The following is a 16068-nucleotide window of genomic DNA, read 5'->3' as shown; positions in this document are numbered from 1 at the left end:
GCTAACACCGCCGCCGCCAGATCACTATTCCTATGTCGAGTTTTCTGCAACAAAAGTTGCAGGCTCGACAATTATGCAACGACAATAACCCTCAATAGCAGACATACATAGAAAAGATCACATGGGTTTTGAATTAATCAATTGAGTAAGGAATCCAGAGCAACCATTCAATCTAATATCCTTTGAAGTCAGGAAAACTATACGCATGCACACAATTAGTATTACCTTAACAAACCCTGTAGTAAACCTAAATGGTTCTCTATTTCTGGAGCGAGAACGTATTAAATGTTAATTAAACGACCTAGATGGTTCTCTATTTCTTTATTGAACTACAATATCAAATATCAGTTTCATAACGGTGACATATAAGAAAAACTTCACTTCAGTTCTTATATGACAGAAATAGTTTTATCGGAATTCAGAGAACTCTCGCATTTTTATCAAAACTGGAGAATTCCCTCTGATGTGTTTCTAAATTTATAAAAACACTAAATATAAATACTGCTCAAATCTGATTTTCCGTGTTGTTAAAAACAGGCATATAAGTCAAGGGAAATGTCAAACATGAAGATTATGAAAAGAACACAATAGGAAAGTTGTTCAAGTTTAATCCCTTTGTTTGTCTCTACCTTTTAAAGCAAGACAATCATAAGAATCTAAGCTGTTCCTTAGTGTTTAGAATAAAATGGTTGATGTTATAGATAGACCTGAGCCACTGGTATAAGTCTACAGATTGCTTGAAAGCAATCGTATCCCAAAAATCATTACATGCACAGCAAATCTAATCAGCATGCTTAGTGGAAGTCAGCATGTCACAAAACAAGAACATTTATAAGCTCTTATAACTGACAAAAACAAAGTGTAAAAGAACCACACTGCTGTTTTTCATTCAGAGGGTATAGTCTTTGACAAATAAATTACCTGTTTAAGACTTTTACACTGATCACACCATATATGATTTTCTTGCAAATCAAAATCCTGAAATCCCAATGCCTGAGATAAACCAAGATCTGACGAAGACCTGTGATTATCATTCTCCATTCTTCTTAATAGCGACCAAATATTTCACTGTCTTTACATCAAGTTATATGTACATGCAAGCTAGAACTGCTCAGTACGCTTCGATGCCTGTGTGGTTCCATGAGGAAGAAAAAGGGAAATTTTCTACGTTCAGTATGAATCTGTAAATGTATCCTTATTTTTTTTCACATGTAATTAAATTTGCATATGATGTAACCTTTTCGTAAATAGTTTGTGGTTTTTCCACGTGAGGGAAACGTTTAAGAGTTCTTTCTGAAAAGGAAACAGGTTCTAAGATTTATACGAGAAGTCAAGCTTTTCTATACGTAATGAATGATAGATTCGGAGGATGGCAATGGTTGTCAGTACAAGATAAGACTGTTTTCCTTAATCCCACCAGAATAATGTAAACATTTCGTCTGTAAATTGTCCTTTTCTACACCGGAAATATCAATATTTTATAAGGTGTGTATAAAAGAAAGAATGTATAAAAGAAAGATTTATTTTAATCTAAAATCAATATTTCTTTCACAATTTATATGTAGGTTCTACATCGTTTAATTTAAGTTAATCATTAACCAATCACATTAAAATTGAGATCTACAAATGAATGACTTTTTTAAAAAGATACTCCCAAGAGAATCCGTCTCATTTCGTCCCACGTTGATTCGGCCCCAAGTTGATTCGACCTCATAGTCATAAGGCACTGGCTGCGGTTACATGGAAATGTAACAATAATAAAAATATTATTGTTACATTGGAGACTAATTGCTGGAATGCAAAGTTGGGTAAGGAACCGATTAATTACGAATGTAACAATAATTATTGAGGCTACGGTTACATTGCGTTATTGTTACATGAAAAACAGCAATGTACGCTAGATTTATTAAACTTAAATCTTCTATATAGCTTTGTTGCTTAATTCATTTATGTCTACTAAATAATACTTGTTATAATAATAAATAATGAATATTATTATTCAACAAATGGTGTTTAAATAGTTTTAGGTATTAATGGATTTGATGTTCTTAAAAGATACTACTTCAAATTAGTAGTGCTATAGGCGAAAAATATAGTTCAATGGTTTGTTGTTGAAAACTCGGGCTGAGAAAACTGTTCACTTTTAAGTATTTAACTGCACACCTACTCGTATAACTGTCATTATACTTTGAACAAAAGATGAAGAGATTCCTATTACCAATTTTGTTTGGGTGAAAAATTCAAAACTTAACATGGGATGCGTTTGAAACGAAACTGAAACAATATCAAGACACAAATTTCATACAGCTATACAAACGCACTTACCAAAAATTGATACATCAAAAGCAAAGTTTGCTAACTGTGAACTAACACTGTGAACTTCTGTATACATGTATAAAATTGAGAATGGAAATGGGGAATGTGTCAAAGCGACAACAACCCGAACATAGAGCAGACAACAGCTGAAGGTCACCAATGGGTCTTCAATGTAGCGAGAAACTCCGCACCCGTCGGAGGCGTCCTTCAGCTGGCCCCTTAACAAATATGTATTCTAGTTCAGTGATAATGGACGTCATACTAAACTCCGAATTGTACACAAGAAACTAACAATAAAAAATCATACAAGACTAACAAAGACCATGCAAAGGCTCCTGACCTGAGAAAGGCGCAAAATTGCGGCGGGGTTAAACATCTTTATGAGATCTCAATTTAACCCTCCCCTATACCTCTGGCCAATGTAGAAAAAACAAACGCACAACACTACGCATAGTAAAACTCAGTTTAAGAGATGTCCGAGTCCGATTTCAGAATCCATGGAGGACGTACTATAAAAAAATCAAAAAATTGTATGGTTTACTTGTATGTATTGTAAATATGAGATAATGTCCTCAACTTTTATTATTTAGTACATATTACTAGTCCCATCGAACATTGCTGTTTTTCATGTAACAATAACGCAATGTAACCGTAGCCTCAATAATTATTGTTACATTCGTAATTAATCGGTTCCTTATCCAACCATGCATTCCGGCATTTAGTCCCCAATGTAACAATAATATTTTTATTATTGTTACATTTCCATGTAACCGTAGCCAGTGCCTAGTCATAATGGTGAATATTATATTGTTCGTGCCGTAGGAGGTCCACCGGAATTTTAGCTAGGATTTCTTGGCATGTTTTTGTTTTATTCAAACATCACACATAATGTTCTATGCATTAGGCGAAAAAGATAATCCTAGAAGCCTTTTTGATGACAAATTATAAATGTAAAAAAAAAAAAATGAACTGTAAACGGAGACATTTTGTGTTTCACCGGATTCCAACACCATACAACGATGAATGGATTATATCGTAACTACTATACAGTAATAAAACTTCAAATTTTCTTTTCATGGCCTCAAGTTTTTATGAGGCAAGATTGTTTAAAACACTATTTTTCAAACTTTCAAAAATCTGTGCTATTCAATCATTTCAGATGAATACATAGTTTTCCATAAATATTTTAAAATGGTATTTACTAGTTTTTGTTGATGTTTAATTGCAATGATATGTTTTATTTTTTTCGATGAATTATGGCACTGGCTACGGTTACATGGAAATGTAACAATAATAAAAAGGCAGTGGCTATTTGACCGGCACAGGCAAAATAGCAAATTTGCTATTTGACCGGCACCGGCAAAATAGCAAATTTGCTGTTTAGCCGGCACTGATTAAATTGTATCTCAATAATCTCACTGGCATTAAAATGTAAGAAAAATAATTAAATATCAAATTTTTTTATTCAAAACCTTTTGTTACTTTTGCTCATATAAACACTTAAACTTCTTATCTAAAAAAAACTAAGAAAAAATATGTTGCGTACACATGGAAAATTTGAAAAAAATAAAAATATGGTGAATCTATTAAGAATAGAAGTGAAATAATAAGATAAATTTAAAAGTAAAAAATACAAATATGATAATAGTCACTTTGTAGCCGTATATACTACATTCTGGAAACTAGTATACTCTTTTAATTTACAGAACCAGCATTGTAATTGTGTAGCCGATGCAATGGCAGAATGGTCTTAGCTTTCAGTACCATGAGAAGACTTGAGAAATACAATTATAATGAAGCGATTATCTGATCTGGCTTGGTCTTTTGAACATAAACTGTGAAAAAAATTTCATCAGACACCTTTTTTTTCAGTATAAGAAAGGAAAGCCTGGGAAATGGTCCTTGATTTTTATAATTATCATGATTATATTTGAGAATTAAAAGTTGAAAAAAAGATTAAAACATAAAAATGTAATTGTATCTATTTTTGTATTTTCTCATTTAAAAAATGTCATGTAAGTTACACAGACGCTGTTCCTTATTAATCTAGCTCAACCAAATACACATTAGAAATTTGTTTTTCTCTAATTATTTTTTTCTTCAAATTTATTTATCATATATTGAGTTTCAAAAGTTGATTTTTAACTACTGAAAATATGATTTTTGTGAGGTCATGTTAAGTCCGAGGAAATTGTGAGAATGCAGGATTTTTCATGATTAACACCAAGCAAGCAACTATGGTATTGTCTGTCATGTCTGTTATATGATGTAGTTTTGCATAACACTATTTTTATCACTGGCAGGATATTTAAACCATAGATTTTACACAGATTTGAAAATCAACTTTTTTATAAATATTTTAGAAAAAAATATATTTTAATAATGTATTTACAAATGTGTTTTTGGAGTTTTATTCAGTGCCGGCTAAATAGCAAATTTGCTATTTTGCCGGTGCCGGTCAAATAGCCACTGCCTAATAAAAATATTATTACATTGGAGACTAATTGCCGGAATGCAAAGTTGGGTAAGGAACCGATTAATTACGAATGTAACAAAAATTATTGAGGCTAATGTTACATTGCGTTATTGTTACATTAAAAATAGCAATGTACGTTAAGGACCGATTTTGGCCTCAAATTTCAGGTTTATCTGACGAAACTCGATTTTAACCACTTTTTAAACACTTAAGTAAAATTGAGAATGGAAATGGGGAATGCGTCAAAGAAACAATAACCCGACCATAGAGAAGACAACAGCAGAAGGTCACCAACAGGTCTTCAATGCAGCGAGAAATTCCCGCACCCGGAGGCGTTCTTCAGTTAACCCCTAAACAAATATATATACTAGTTCAGTGATAATGAACGCCATACTAAACTCCAAATTGTACACAAGAAACTCTAGTAAAATTAAAAATAATACAAGACTAACAAAGGACAGAGGCTCCTGACTTGGGACTGGCGCAAAAATGCGGCGGGGTTAAACATGAGATCTCAACCCTGTCTATTTGATTTGAATCAATTAGTTTATGTGAAAGAATTTAACTGATTTAGTCATTAAAAACGATCCGATTCAAGCTCAAATATGGAATAGTTATCAAAGGTACCAGGATTATAATTTAGTACGCCAGACGCGCGTTTCATCTACATAAGACTCATCGGTGACGCTCATATCAAAATATTTATAAAGCCAAACAAGTAAAAAGTTGAAGAGCATTAAGGATCCAAAATTCCAAATAGTTGTGTCAAATAATGCTAAGGTAATCTATGCCTGGGATAAGAAAATCCTTAGTTTTTCAAAAAATTCAAAGTTTTGTAAACAGGAAATTTATAAAAATGACCACATTATTGATATTCATGTCAACACCGAAGTGTTAACTACTGGGCTGGTGATACCCTCTGGAAAATCTACCAAATATGCCGAAAAATGTCATTTTTCATATGGTTTTTGTCAAAAATAAAAGTGGCCGCATCCGTGTTCATCCTCAACCTTTATATATGTTATGTATTATCATCAAATACAACTTATATTTCAATATTAAGAAAGAACACGAATGCGGCCACTTTCGTTTTACACGAAAACCGTCTAAAATTTAACTGAAATGCTAGAATAGTGAAGATTTCAGTAATTTAGCATGACGTAATGGTGCTATTTCCCGATATATGTGCATTGTATTGTCAAAAACAGGCCATATTTATGTAGCAGAAACATTCTACTGTCCAATAAATAACTAAAAGTTTAGATTTTAACAATTTTGTAAAGCTGCTATATTTTGGGGCCAAAAAGGGGTCTTACTGGACCTACTCCTTTACATAATACTTTTCTGTATTCAAAAGATTTTAAATTCATATACTCTTCAGTAAAAAAGTTATCTTTGAAATCAATTTTCCAGTTATTTTTCCTTCATCCCTTCTTTTATACCAGTACCTTAAAAAAAAATTTCTTTAAATATTTCTTTAAGTTACTCTTTAAAACAGATAGACTTAATGTCTTACAACATGATAATTTAATAACTATTTTTTCACTAAGGAACATAGACTTGTACCAACTAACATAACGGTTTTAACAGTTCGCACTGCAAGTTGAAACATTTCTTTCAATGTTACATGTTTGTAGTGTTTAATGCCTATCGTTTCAAGTGTAATTAATATGCCTGTCTGTCTGTTTGTTTTAGTTTTTGTTTTGTATTTTAGTAACAATCCTATTGTTTGGATTTTATACTAATAAAATTCTTATTCTTATTCTTAGTTGAAATGCAAAACCATTCAACGACCTAAAGACAAGAATGCACTGAAATCGGTCTCGCCTTCTTTACTAATCATTGATAGTTCTGAGTAATTATAAAGCTTTACTACAACTATCATATAAACTTAATATGATCCAAGAAAATGAGGTCAAGGAACATATCATAACAAAACATTTTAATTAACGACTTTAGAAAAAAACCAACCTATTATACGACCTCCAGCACGGCTTCAGACACTCTAGATCATGTGAAACACAAATTCTATCTTTCATACAAGAACTAGTTTCAAATTCAGACAATAACACCCAAACAGAACTTATAATTGCGGACTTTGCCAAAGCCTTCGACAAAGTCCCACATCAAAGACTCTTATATAAACTACATTTTTATGGTATACAAAATGAAACAATTAACTGGATCGCTGCCTTTTTATCAAACCGAACACAAACAGTTGTCTTGGATGGAGAGTCATCAGATGTTGCTCCAGTTACTCCTGGTGTCCCACAGGGAACAGTTCTGGGTCCAGTCTATTTCTGGTATATATGTAACACTTAGAAACGTATCCTTCCCCCCAAACGTGTCCAATTCCCCCAAACGTGTCCACATCGACGTCACTGAACTGCAAAACATCGGTAGTATGACATGTATGGGCACCACAGTGTGTCAACTGTATAAACGCCCAAAACTGTCCATTTTTCAACTAATCCCCAAACGTGTCCAATCCCCCAAACGTGTTCATATCACGTGTATTTGGTTATTGCTATTTCATTATCGTATAATAATTTTACCATTTCATTAAAAAAAACAGATAAAGTCGTAAGGTCTTTTTTAAACAGGCAGTATAAACTGGGTAAAAGTGGGGGTGTCATTTCGGCTATGTCGTATATAAATTGTAAGCAATCATGTTTATCAAAACTGTACATATACCTGGTCAAAATTTCCCTTTCTCTGCGCAATAAAACTTTTGTTTTCTCTCTAAATATGCATGAATCAATTGCAGATTCAGATTCAGATTCAATATTTTATTATAGTCTCACCACATACAAACATAAAATGAGATTCACATACATAGATTTAAAACATTAAAACATTTGCATTGCATGTACCAATCTTAAAAAGATTTATGAGAGACTTTTAAGATATACATTGTATTATATACATATAAAAATATTTTTACAATTTATAATTAAAATTCACAATATACATTTTTACTAAATGATAGTAAAACATTTGTTTCATTAAGAACTAGTGAAATAAAATACTATTTCTTCTTAATAAAATATTGTTGCAGGTTTTGGCAACTATAGCAGCAACATTGCCATTACTAAATAAAAATATAAATTTTTCATTATCTGATAAAAGGTTAAAATGTTCATTAAAATGTATCGCTTCATGTATCATGATTTGTCTTAGATCCACATACAATGGGCATTTTAAAATGACATGTAGTTCATCTTCAACAATAGAGCTACAGTTAAAACATGTCCTCTCGTGGACTTCTTTCCTTTCATATCTTCCAGTTTCTATTTTTAGTGGAGCTACCCCACATCTAAATTTAGCAAATGAACTTCTGTTTTTTAATGACAAAATATTTTGCAAATAATTTTCAGTACAATAGTTATTTTTAAACAATTTGTAAGTCCTCAATTTACTTCCCTCTGCATATGCAGCAACTCTTGTACACCAATTTGATTTAAAATTATCAAATACATCTTCTTCAATTTGTTTAATACAATTTTTGTTCAATACATTTAATTCAAAATTACAATATTGCTCATAATTATACAATTTTAACATTTCTATAACTCTAAAACTCCAGTTTTTAATTCTAGTATTACACTTTCGTATAGACCACTTAAAAATTTTAAAATTTATCCTGTGTGGGTCCATTATGGAACACCTAGCCCAATGTCTCAAGACACTTGACCATTGTTTAACGCATGGAGGTTTCCAGCCCATATCACCTGCTATGGCATCATTTGGAGTGTATTTGCCAACCCCCATGAAAAATCTCATGGCCCTGTTTTGGACTGCATTTATGCAGGAAAAGTCTCTGGTTCCCCAAATACCTGCACCATAACTAATAACTGACCATACCATTGTATCATACAGTTTTGAAAAAATTTTGTGCTGGAAACCACCATGCATTTTACTCTTTACAATTAATAATCCTAATGCTCTACTGGCTGACTTCGCTACTGCCTTAGCCATTAACTGATAATCTAAAAATTCAGTCAGTAATAAGCCTAAATATTGGTAACTTTTTACACATTCCAAACCATTACCACCAATAGAAAAAGTACATTTACTTTGTAAAACAGCTGGATTTCTAAAATGCATGATCTTAGATTTATTTATATTAACTGTCAGCTCATTGTTCAGACACCATGTATTAAGCACATTCAACATTTTTTGCAAATCTTCTTCATTCTCTGCCATTAAAATAACATCATCAGCATATAACAATATAGCTAATTTTTCTTCATCTATGTTAATACCAATATTCAAAGCATTAATATCCTCAACCAAATTATTTATATATATATTAAACATTATAGATGATAAAACACAACCTTGTTTCAATCCAGAATCAACATTAAACCATTCAGTCATATTACCATTAATACGTACACTACATTCTACATTAGAGTATAAAGCTTTTAAAGAATACATAAATTTTGAACTAATACCTAAATTTTCCAGTTTGTTAAACAAAAAAACTCTATTAATTGAGTCATATGCTTTCTTAAAGTCTATAAAAGCTACATATGTTGACAATTTACACTTTTTCCTGGTTTCTATTATTGATGTTATAGTGCTTATATGATCAATTGTACTTTTGCCTTTCATAAAACCGTTTTGCTCGTCGTTAATTATTCCCCTTTCATCTAACCATTTGACTAATCTTTCATTTAAAATACTACAATACATCTTGTATGTGAATGGGGCTAGAGTTATGCCCCTATAAGATAAGGGGTCTCTAGGATCTGATGTAGAACATTTTGGTATTGGGGTTATAATTCCCTTATTCCATATATTTGGTACATTACCAGAACTGAAACATAAGTTAAATAATTTATGTAAAATAGAAATAATAGAGATATTTTTACAAAATTCAGCTTGAATAAGGTCAATTCCTGCACTTTTACAATTTTTTGCATTCATTACAACTTTATGAACCTCATCAAAAGTAATTTCCTTATCTAAATCAATACAAATAACTGGACAATACGCAATCAACAGTCTAAAGTTAATTTATACACTAGAAATGTAAAATCATTAAAACTTGGATATTCCCTCTAAATATGCATGAAGTACTTGCGACTGGACAATACGCAATCAACAGTCTAAAGTTTATACAGTACAAATTTTTGCAATTACGGTAGTTAACAACCAGTGTGGATCATATTGATAAAATGAACCAGTGCTAGTAAAAATACATTTTTATTGTACCATTTTTATCTGGTGTCTGTTTATATGAAATAAAAAAATATATTATATCATCTTTAACAGTGTGAAATGTGCCTCGTCTAGGACACTTATCTATTTGTATTACTACACCTCTTCTCCAGAAACCGCTACTAAAATAGCAGTCCCTTTTTTCATAGCAGGATTGTTTTTTTGTAATCAACGATATATCTCCTTTATTGTAATATTTGTAGCTGGTAATATCGTCCATGCAGGGAGTTTGTACTAAACAATTCAACAGGATACATGTATTCATTATCACAGTACTGTATGATACCAGTCACGTTGAAAAATGTGGACTGGCTCCCGGTATGATAATACATTTGTAGAACCTATCTACCGTATATGTATTGTTAACATGATGTCGTTTAAATAATGCATGAAATATTTGGCACTGGACGTTATGTTCGTGATCGTGTGAGCTTTTAAAATATCAGAACTGTGGAAAAAAATAGAAGTAAATTTTGCTGAAAGATCGCCGTTGGATTGATACAAAAGACATCACCGGAGTTTATAATTAACAAATAATTTACACAGTAAACGATTAATTCAACTGCACTATATTTTTTGTATGTTCGCTCTAAACGAGCATGAAATACTTGCAACTGGACAATAAGAAATTTCAGTCAAAATTTAATTCATATATGATACAGATTAAATTTCATTTATGATCAACAATATATAAAAACCGGCAGTGATCAAACTTATGCTAAAAAATGGCTACCTCATCAACTGTTTCCCCCTTTATAACGTTATGATATCGATTTCATTTAGGACATACATGTATTAGCGCTAAAAGACGCGAGACGTTCTGGCGTATAACAATGGACACGTTTTGGTGAATAACAATTATCGGACACGTTTGAGGGAAAATTGAATATTACGGACACGTTTGGGGAAAATATACACGTTGGTTTTATCGCACAATGTGGTTATATTTTTTCCTGTAATTTTAAACATTTTAAATACAAAAGTCTCTCTAATACTGGAGTAACCTGTGCAGTGTGGCAGCATGTGCTGTTCATTTTCAATTTCGCCACTTTTACAGATTATACAAATTCTTTGATCTCTGGGCACTTTTTAATATCTTCCTCTTTCAATGGCAAGGTAATGAGCACCAACTCTTAATTTTACACAATGATGATCGATCTGATCTATAACAACATAACCTGCCCGTTCACTCATTTTGTAAACACTCTGGAAAAATGTTAATTTTGGAGATGCTGAAATATTTGCATGTTGTTCCGGAAAACCCTGGTCAATTAGTCTTTGTTTTATAAAACCAAACAGGGGTTTAATAGTAAGGTTATCATTTGACAAATATGATATACCTAAGTTTTGAATAATAATATTTAACCTTTTAACCCATGAGTTGCTTTTTTTGTAGCATTATATATTTGGTGAACTAAACTTCCTTCTGAAGTGATTAAATAGTCCAAGAATTTAATACAAGATATCATTATCCTATTTTTCAATGGCAGTCTTGCAAATTTGGAACGACATGCATCATGGCATTCGGGGCCTTACAGTGCACTCCTAAGATTTTGTTAATAAATTTTATATGCAACATTTCATAGGCATCACTGTTTTTAAATGTGAAAATAATCCCCCAGATTTCGCTACAATAAAGGAGAATAGGGGCTGCTAAGGAACCAAAAAGTTTTTTCAGAATATTACAAGGGTTAATTTAATCCTATTGTTTTCTTTATTTTAAAATATGCTTTCCTATCTTTTTCCATAAGCGAAGTGATGGCGACATTAAAACTGCTATAATATCTAATATTAATACCCAAGTAACAATAAGTACTAACTGTCTCTAAGGATTTGCCATTATTGCCAATAAAATTCGTTTAGAAAAGACTTTCCGTTTGAATTAACAAGAGTGCACACGCTGAAATGTCTCGCCTTCTATACTAATCATTGATATTATGTTGATAGTCCTAAGTATAAAGCTAAGCTTTATTACAACTGTCACATAAACTTAACATTAACCAAGCTAACTAAACAAAGACCAATGAACCTTGAAAAAGAGGTCCAGGTCAGATGAACCATGCCAAGCAGACAGGTACAGCTAACAATGCTTCTATTCAACATATATAGTTGACACATTACTTAGTTTAAGAAAAATAGACCAAAACACAAAAACTTAACACTGTGCAATGAACCGTGAAAATGAGGTCACGGTTAAATAAAACCTGTTCGACTGACATAAAGATCATAAAATATTTCCATACACCAAATATAGTTGACCTATGGCATATAGCATTAGATAAAAAGACCAAAACTCAAAAACTTAACTTTGACCACTGAACCATGAAAATGAGGTCAAGGTCACAAGGCATCTGCCCGCTAGACATGTACACTTAACAATCATTCCATACAACAAATATAGTAGACCTATTGCATATGGTATGAGAATCAAAGCGCGAAAGCGCTGTAAAGGCAGTTAATTACAGGTTGTGTGTATTTCTAGTCCAGTTATATCATTATCTTCCATAGAACAGAGGTGGTTTGTAGAATTTAAGATTTAGAGTTCTTTTGTACCTAGTTCACCTATATCTATAGTCTACTGTTTACAGTATATTTTCTGTGCCTCGCCATGAAATGCATTTTTAGCCATGGCCTTGTCAGTTTGCTTTAAATTTATGAGTTTGACTGTCCCTTTGGTGTCTTTCGTCCCTCTTCTTTAGACATATAAGAACTTTTCCTTTTCAATATAAATAGACTATTTTTAATTATTGATTGTATACGCATATTCTATGACTCCCATAAAAAATAGTTCACAAAGATTGACTAGTCTCTGTACTGTGTGTATAGCAAGAACATCAAGTAACATAATGGTAAATGTACATAGTAACACATCAACTTTTTTGATGACCATACCTGCCATCTGTCAGTATTTGCAGAGTATTTCCCCCATCGAGCTCGAGGCTCCCAAATGAAAATTTTGTAAGAGCAATTTTGTCGACTATTTTAAAGAAAACAATTAATTCAACAATGGCAATGAGCTTGTTTATGCACGAAGAAGCCAAAAACCACATTAGAATATATTTGAAGGGAATCCATGACAAATCGCCCCATTAGCAAATAGCCCCACTTTTTCACTAACTCGCCCCACTTTAAAAAAAAACTGCCCCAACCTGGATAACCAAATCGCCCCACTTGTGAAATGGGTTATATCCCTTAATATTACTCCTGCCAACTTGCCCCACCTAATAGAAAACGATAATATCTAGATAAATATATTATTAACCAGGAAGAATTTACTAATGCCAACTCGCCCCACTCATGTAAAAAGATGTTATCCCGTTGTATATAAGTTAAATTCCGTTAATATTACTCCTGCTAACTGGTCCAACCTAATGGAAATCGGTGAAATCTAGATAAATATATTATTAACCAGGATGAATTTAGTAATGCCAACTCTCCCCACTTATGGAAAAAGATGTTATCCCGTTGAATATAAGTTAAATTCCTTATATTGCATTATGATACAATTAACAGGTTTCTTTTCAATTGTTATGCAAATAACTAAGCTTCAAAACTTAGTTATTCTTCAACAATACATTTTTTTTTAGAATTATAATTTCAGTACAAATGTATATCAATAATAGTAATTAAATAAATTTTCGGTTTGTTTGTATTCTGTGTAGATTAGTTTTCATTACAATGCATTAAAGTGGTGCGAGTTTTTATTTTTAATTATATATATATATATATTAATCTAAATATTACCGTTTTTTTATAAGTAGGGCGGGTTGGCAGGAGTAATATTTAACATGATTTAACCAATTTCACATGTGGGGCGATTTGATAAATCAGTTTGTGGCGTTTTTTTTAAAAGTGGGCGATTAGCCAGTGGGGCGACTTGTCCTGCTTCCATTTGAAGGCCCCCTTGAAGGTTTTGTATGACTTTATGAACCATCTTTCACGTAAAACCCCCATGTGCATTTTGAAAAGTTGGCAGATATGTTTCTAACTCCAGGCAAAATCTACCGGTATGAATGAAAAAGAAGTTTTCAATTAAGGCTCTGTGGCCATAACAGCTGTCTCATTAGCATTTTAAACACTTCCCATATTTGCAATTAAAACAATAGAAGAAAATTATTCAACGCAAAAACAAAACTTACTTGTAAATATGAAATTCTCTTTACGGTATGAGTTTTTCTCATAGTTTGAGATTGTACAGTAGTACCTGTAACTGCTTATACCTATTTCTTATTCACTTTTGCTTGATAAACTCACTAAATATCATGTATATACATTGTACCACATCTCCTTATTTTTATATGCATTCCAATAACATGAACAATTGTAATTCAATTCTATATACCAAAGCAAAATGAACTGCACCACTTTCATTCACTAGTATGCATCTTTTGGCAAAATACAAGTTCTTAAATGACACAAGATATATTTATTGATAAAAAAAATAAAATTTAGTATACATCTCTTTAACAGGTATAAAAAAAAGCACAGCTGTGTCATAACTTGTGAAATCTGTGCTGAAAACATAGACATTGATGGTATTTGAGTAATTCCATATGGGAAGCTCAACATTAGCTCGTCAGTTGGTGGTGGACAGTTATAGTTCCTTTCTGCAGGCTAGGATGAATGACTTTTCAGGAAAACCAATTTCACAAATCAAAACTTTCCTCTAGATTTCTCCTACAATATTCATCCAGTTTAATTCTTTTGGTTTAATTGGACACCGTCCTGATTTTTAATTTTGCAAACCGTTCAGTCTCTTGCTTGCAAATGGTGCATGAAAATAGGATGGGTATGGCAGTAGACAAGTCTCTTTAAAGTGGGTTTGTGCCCTGAAAAAAAGTTTTATAACTTAAGTTTTTTTGAAACTTGTGCAACACACATACCTAAATAACTATAACATAGAAGAGAGCATCATTCGTGTCAATGTTTTGTTCCTGTTTACATTGTCATTGATATTTTTTCAGAAAGCCTGAGGCATAGCTCATGAATTCCTGTCATTACATCCTAAATTAACATAATTACTGCTAGAATAATTATCAGTATGATATACGTACACTATCATTGTACAGCCCATGTCTTCAGTATATGGGCGTTTTTCAATAAAAGCGTTCCTTTCAGACCTAAAAAAAATGGAAAATCAACTAGTCTAAAATTTATTTTCAAGAGTTATTTTGAATATCTCTATTATAGACTTGTTTGTAAACAAAAAGTGCAATCTTAAATACTCTTTAAAATTATATTATTTTCATAATTTGTGTACTGTTTCGTAGGGGACTTTTGTCCCCTACGAAACTGCTTCTAAACACACATATTTTTGCAATTTTAAATGTTTCCTATAGACATTCCAGTTTGTTTACTTTATATACTAGAAAATCTCATTTTTTTCTGAATTGGAGAACCATTTTTTATCGATAAAGATTAGACAGTACTTCACATATGAAGGTACAACTCATGTTACGTAGTGGACATTTTGATGCGTTTCGTAGTTGACAAAACCGTTTCGTAGTGGACAAAAAGTTTCGTAGTTGACATCAACCCTATTCTATGTTAATAAAAACATAATAAAAATTACATGAAACTAACCTTTGTTATTTGCTTTTCACGAATTTAATTGAAAAAGAGTAAAAAAAGACTGCATGGTAGTGGTAGTGTCCACTACGAAACGTTTTTCTCCCAAACTTGTTTCATAGGGGACCGTTTCATAGGGGACCGTTTCGTAGGGGACGTATTCACATGTTTTATTTTTTTCTCACAACCCCAATATTGCAATAGTAACAAGGCTGACTGTATTCATCAAAGCGTTATTAAGCTGTACACTGATATTTTTTTCATAAGTTTTAAACCAGTTACTGAAGGAGATTTGACCCGTTTCGTAGTGGACATTTACAAAAATACGGTATCACTCTGGTCCATTTGATGTGCTCAATTTTTCTTACCAACAGTTTAATTGCCGTTATAAAAGCATCACTTCTTTTGTAAGACCCTAATGTTTATATCTCTTGCAAACAAAAAATTACATTGATTTTATAAAACTGTTTATAAGCAAGTTT

At 32.0% G+C, this 16068-nt stretch overlaps 1 protein-coding gene and 1 long non-coding RNA gene across 2 annotated transcripts in view; both read right to left on the bottom strand.

Annotated features, from left to right (window-relative positions):
• The window catches only part of LOC143066997 (uncharacterized), a 44380-nt gene extending 42941 nt beyond the window's left edge, over positions 1-1439 (bottom strand). Inside the window, exon 1 of the mRNA XM_076239918.1 lies at positions 922-1439. Within this exon, the coding sequence (XP_076096033.1) occupies positions 922-1041 (120 nt within the window). The 5' untranslated portion in view covers positions 1042-1439. The remainder of the gene's footprint in view (positions 1-921) is intronic.
• A 12990-nt stretch (positions 1440-14429) lies between these two features.
• On the bottom strand, positions 14430-15639 carry LOC143066981 (uncharacterized). Its single transcript, XR_012975823.1, has 2 exons — positions 15073-15639; positions 14430-14847 (listed from the first exon to the last, which is right to left on the bottom strand). It is a non-coding gene; the product is annotated as an uncharacterized LOC143066981 (long non-coding RNA).
• Between the last annotated feature and the right edge of the window lie 429 nt (positions 15640-16068).

The sequence above is a fragment of the Mytilus galloprovincialis genome, chromosome 3, assembly GCF_965363235.1.
Source record: "Mytilus galloprovincialis chromosome 3, xbMytGall1.hap1.1, whole genome shotgun sequence".
Classification (NCBI taxonomy): Eukaryota; Metazoa; Mollusca; class Bivalvia; order Mytilida; family Mytilidae; genus Mytilus; species Mytilus galloprovincialis.
This window is presented reverse-complemented; position numbering and strand designations above follow the sequence as displayed.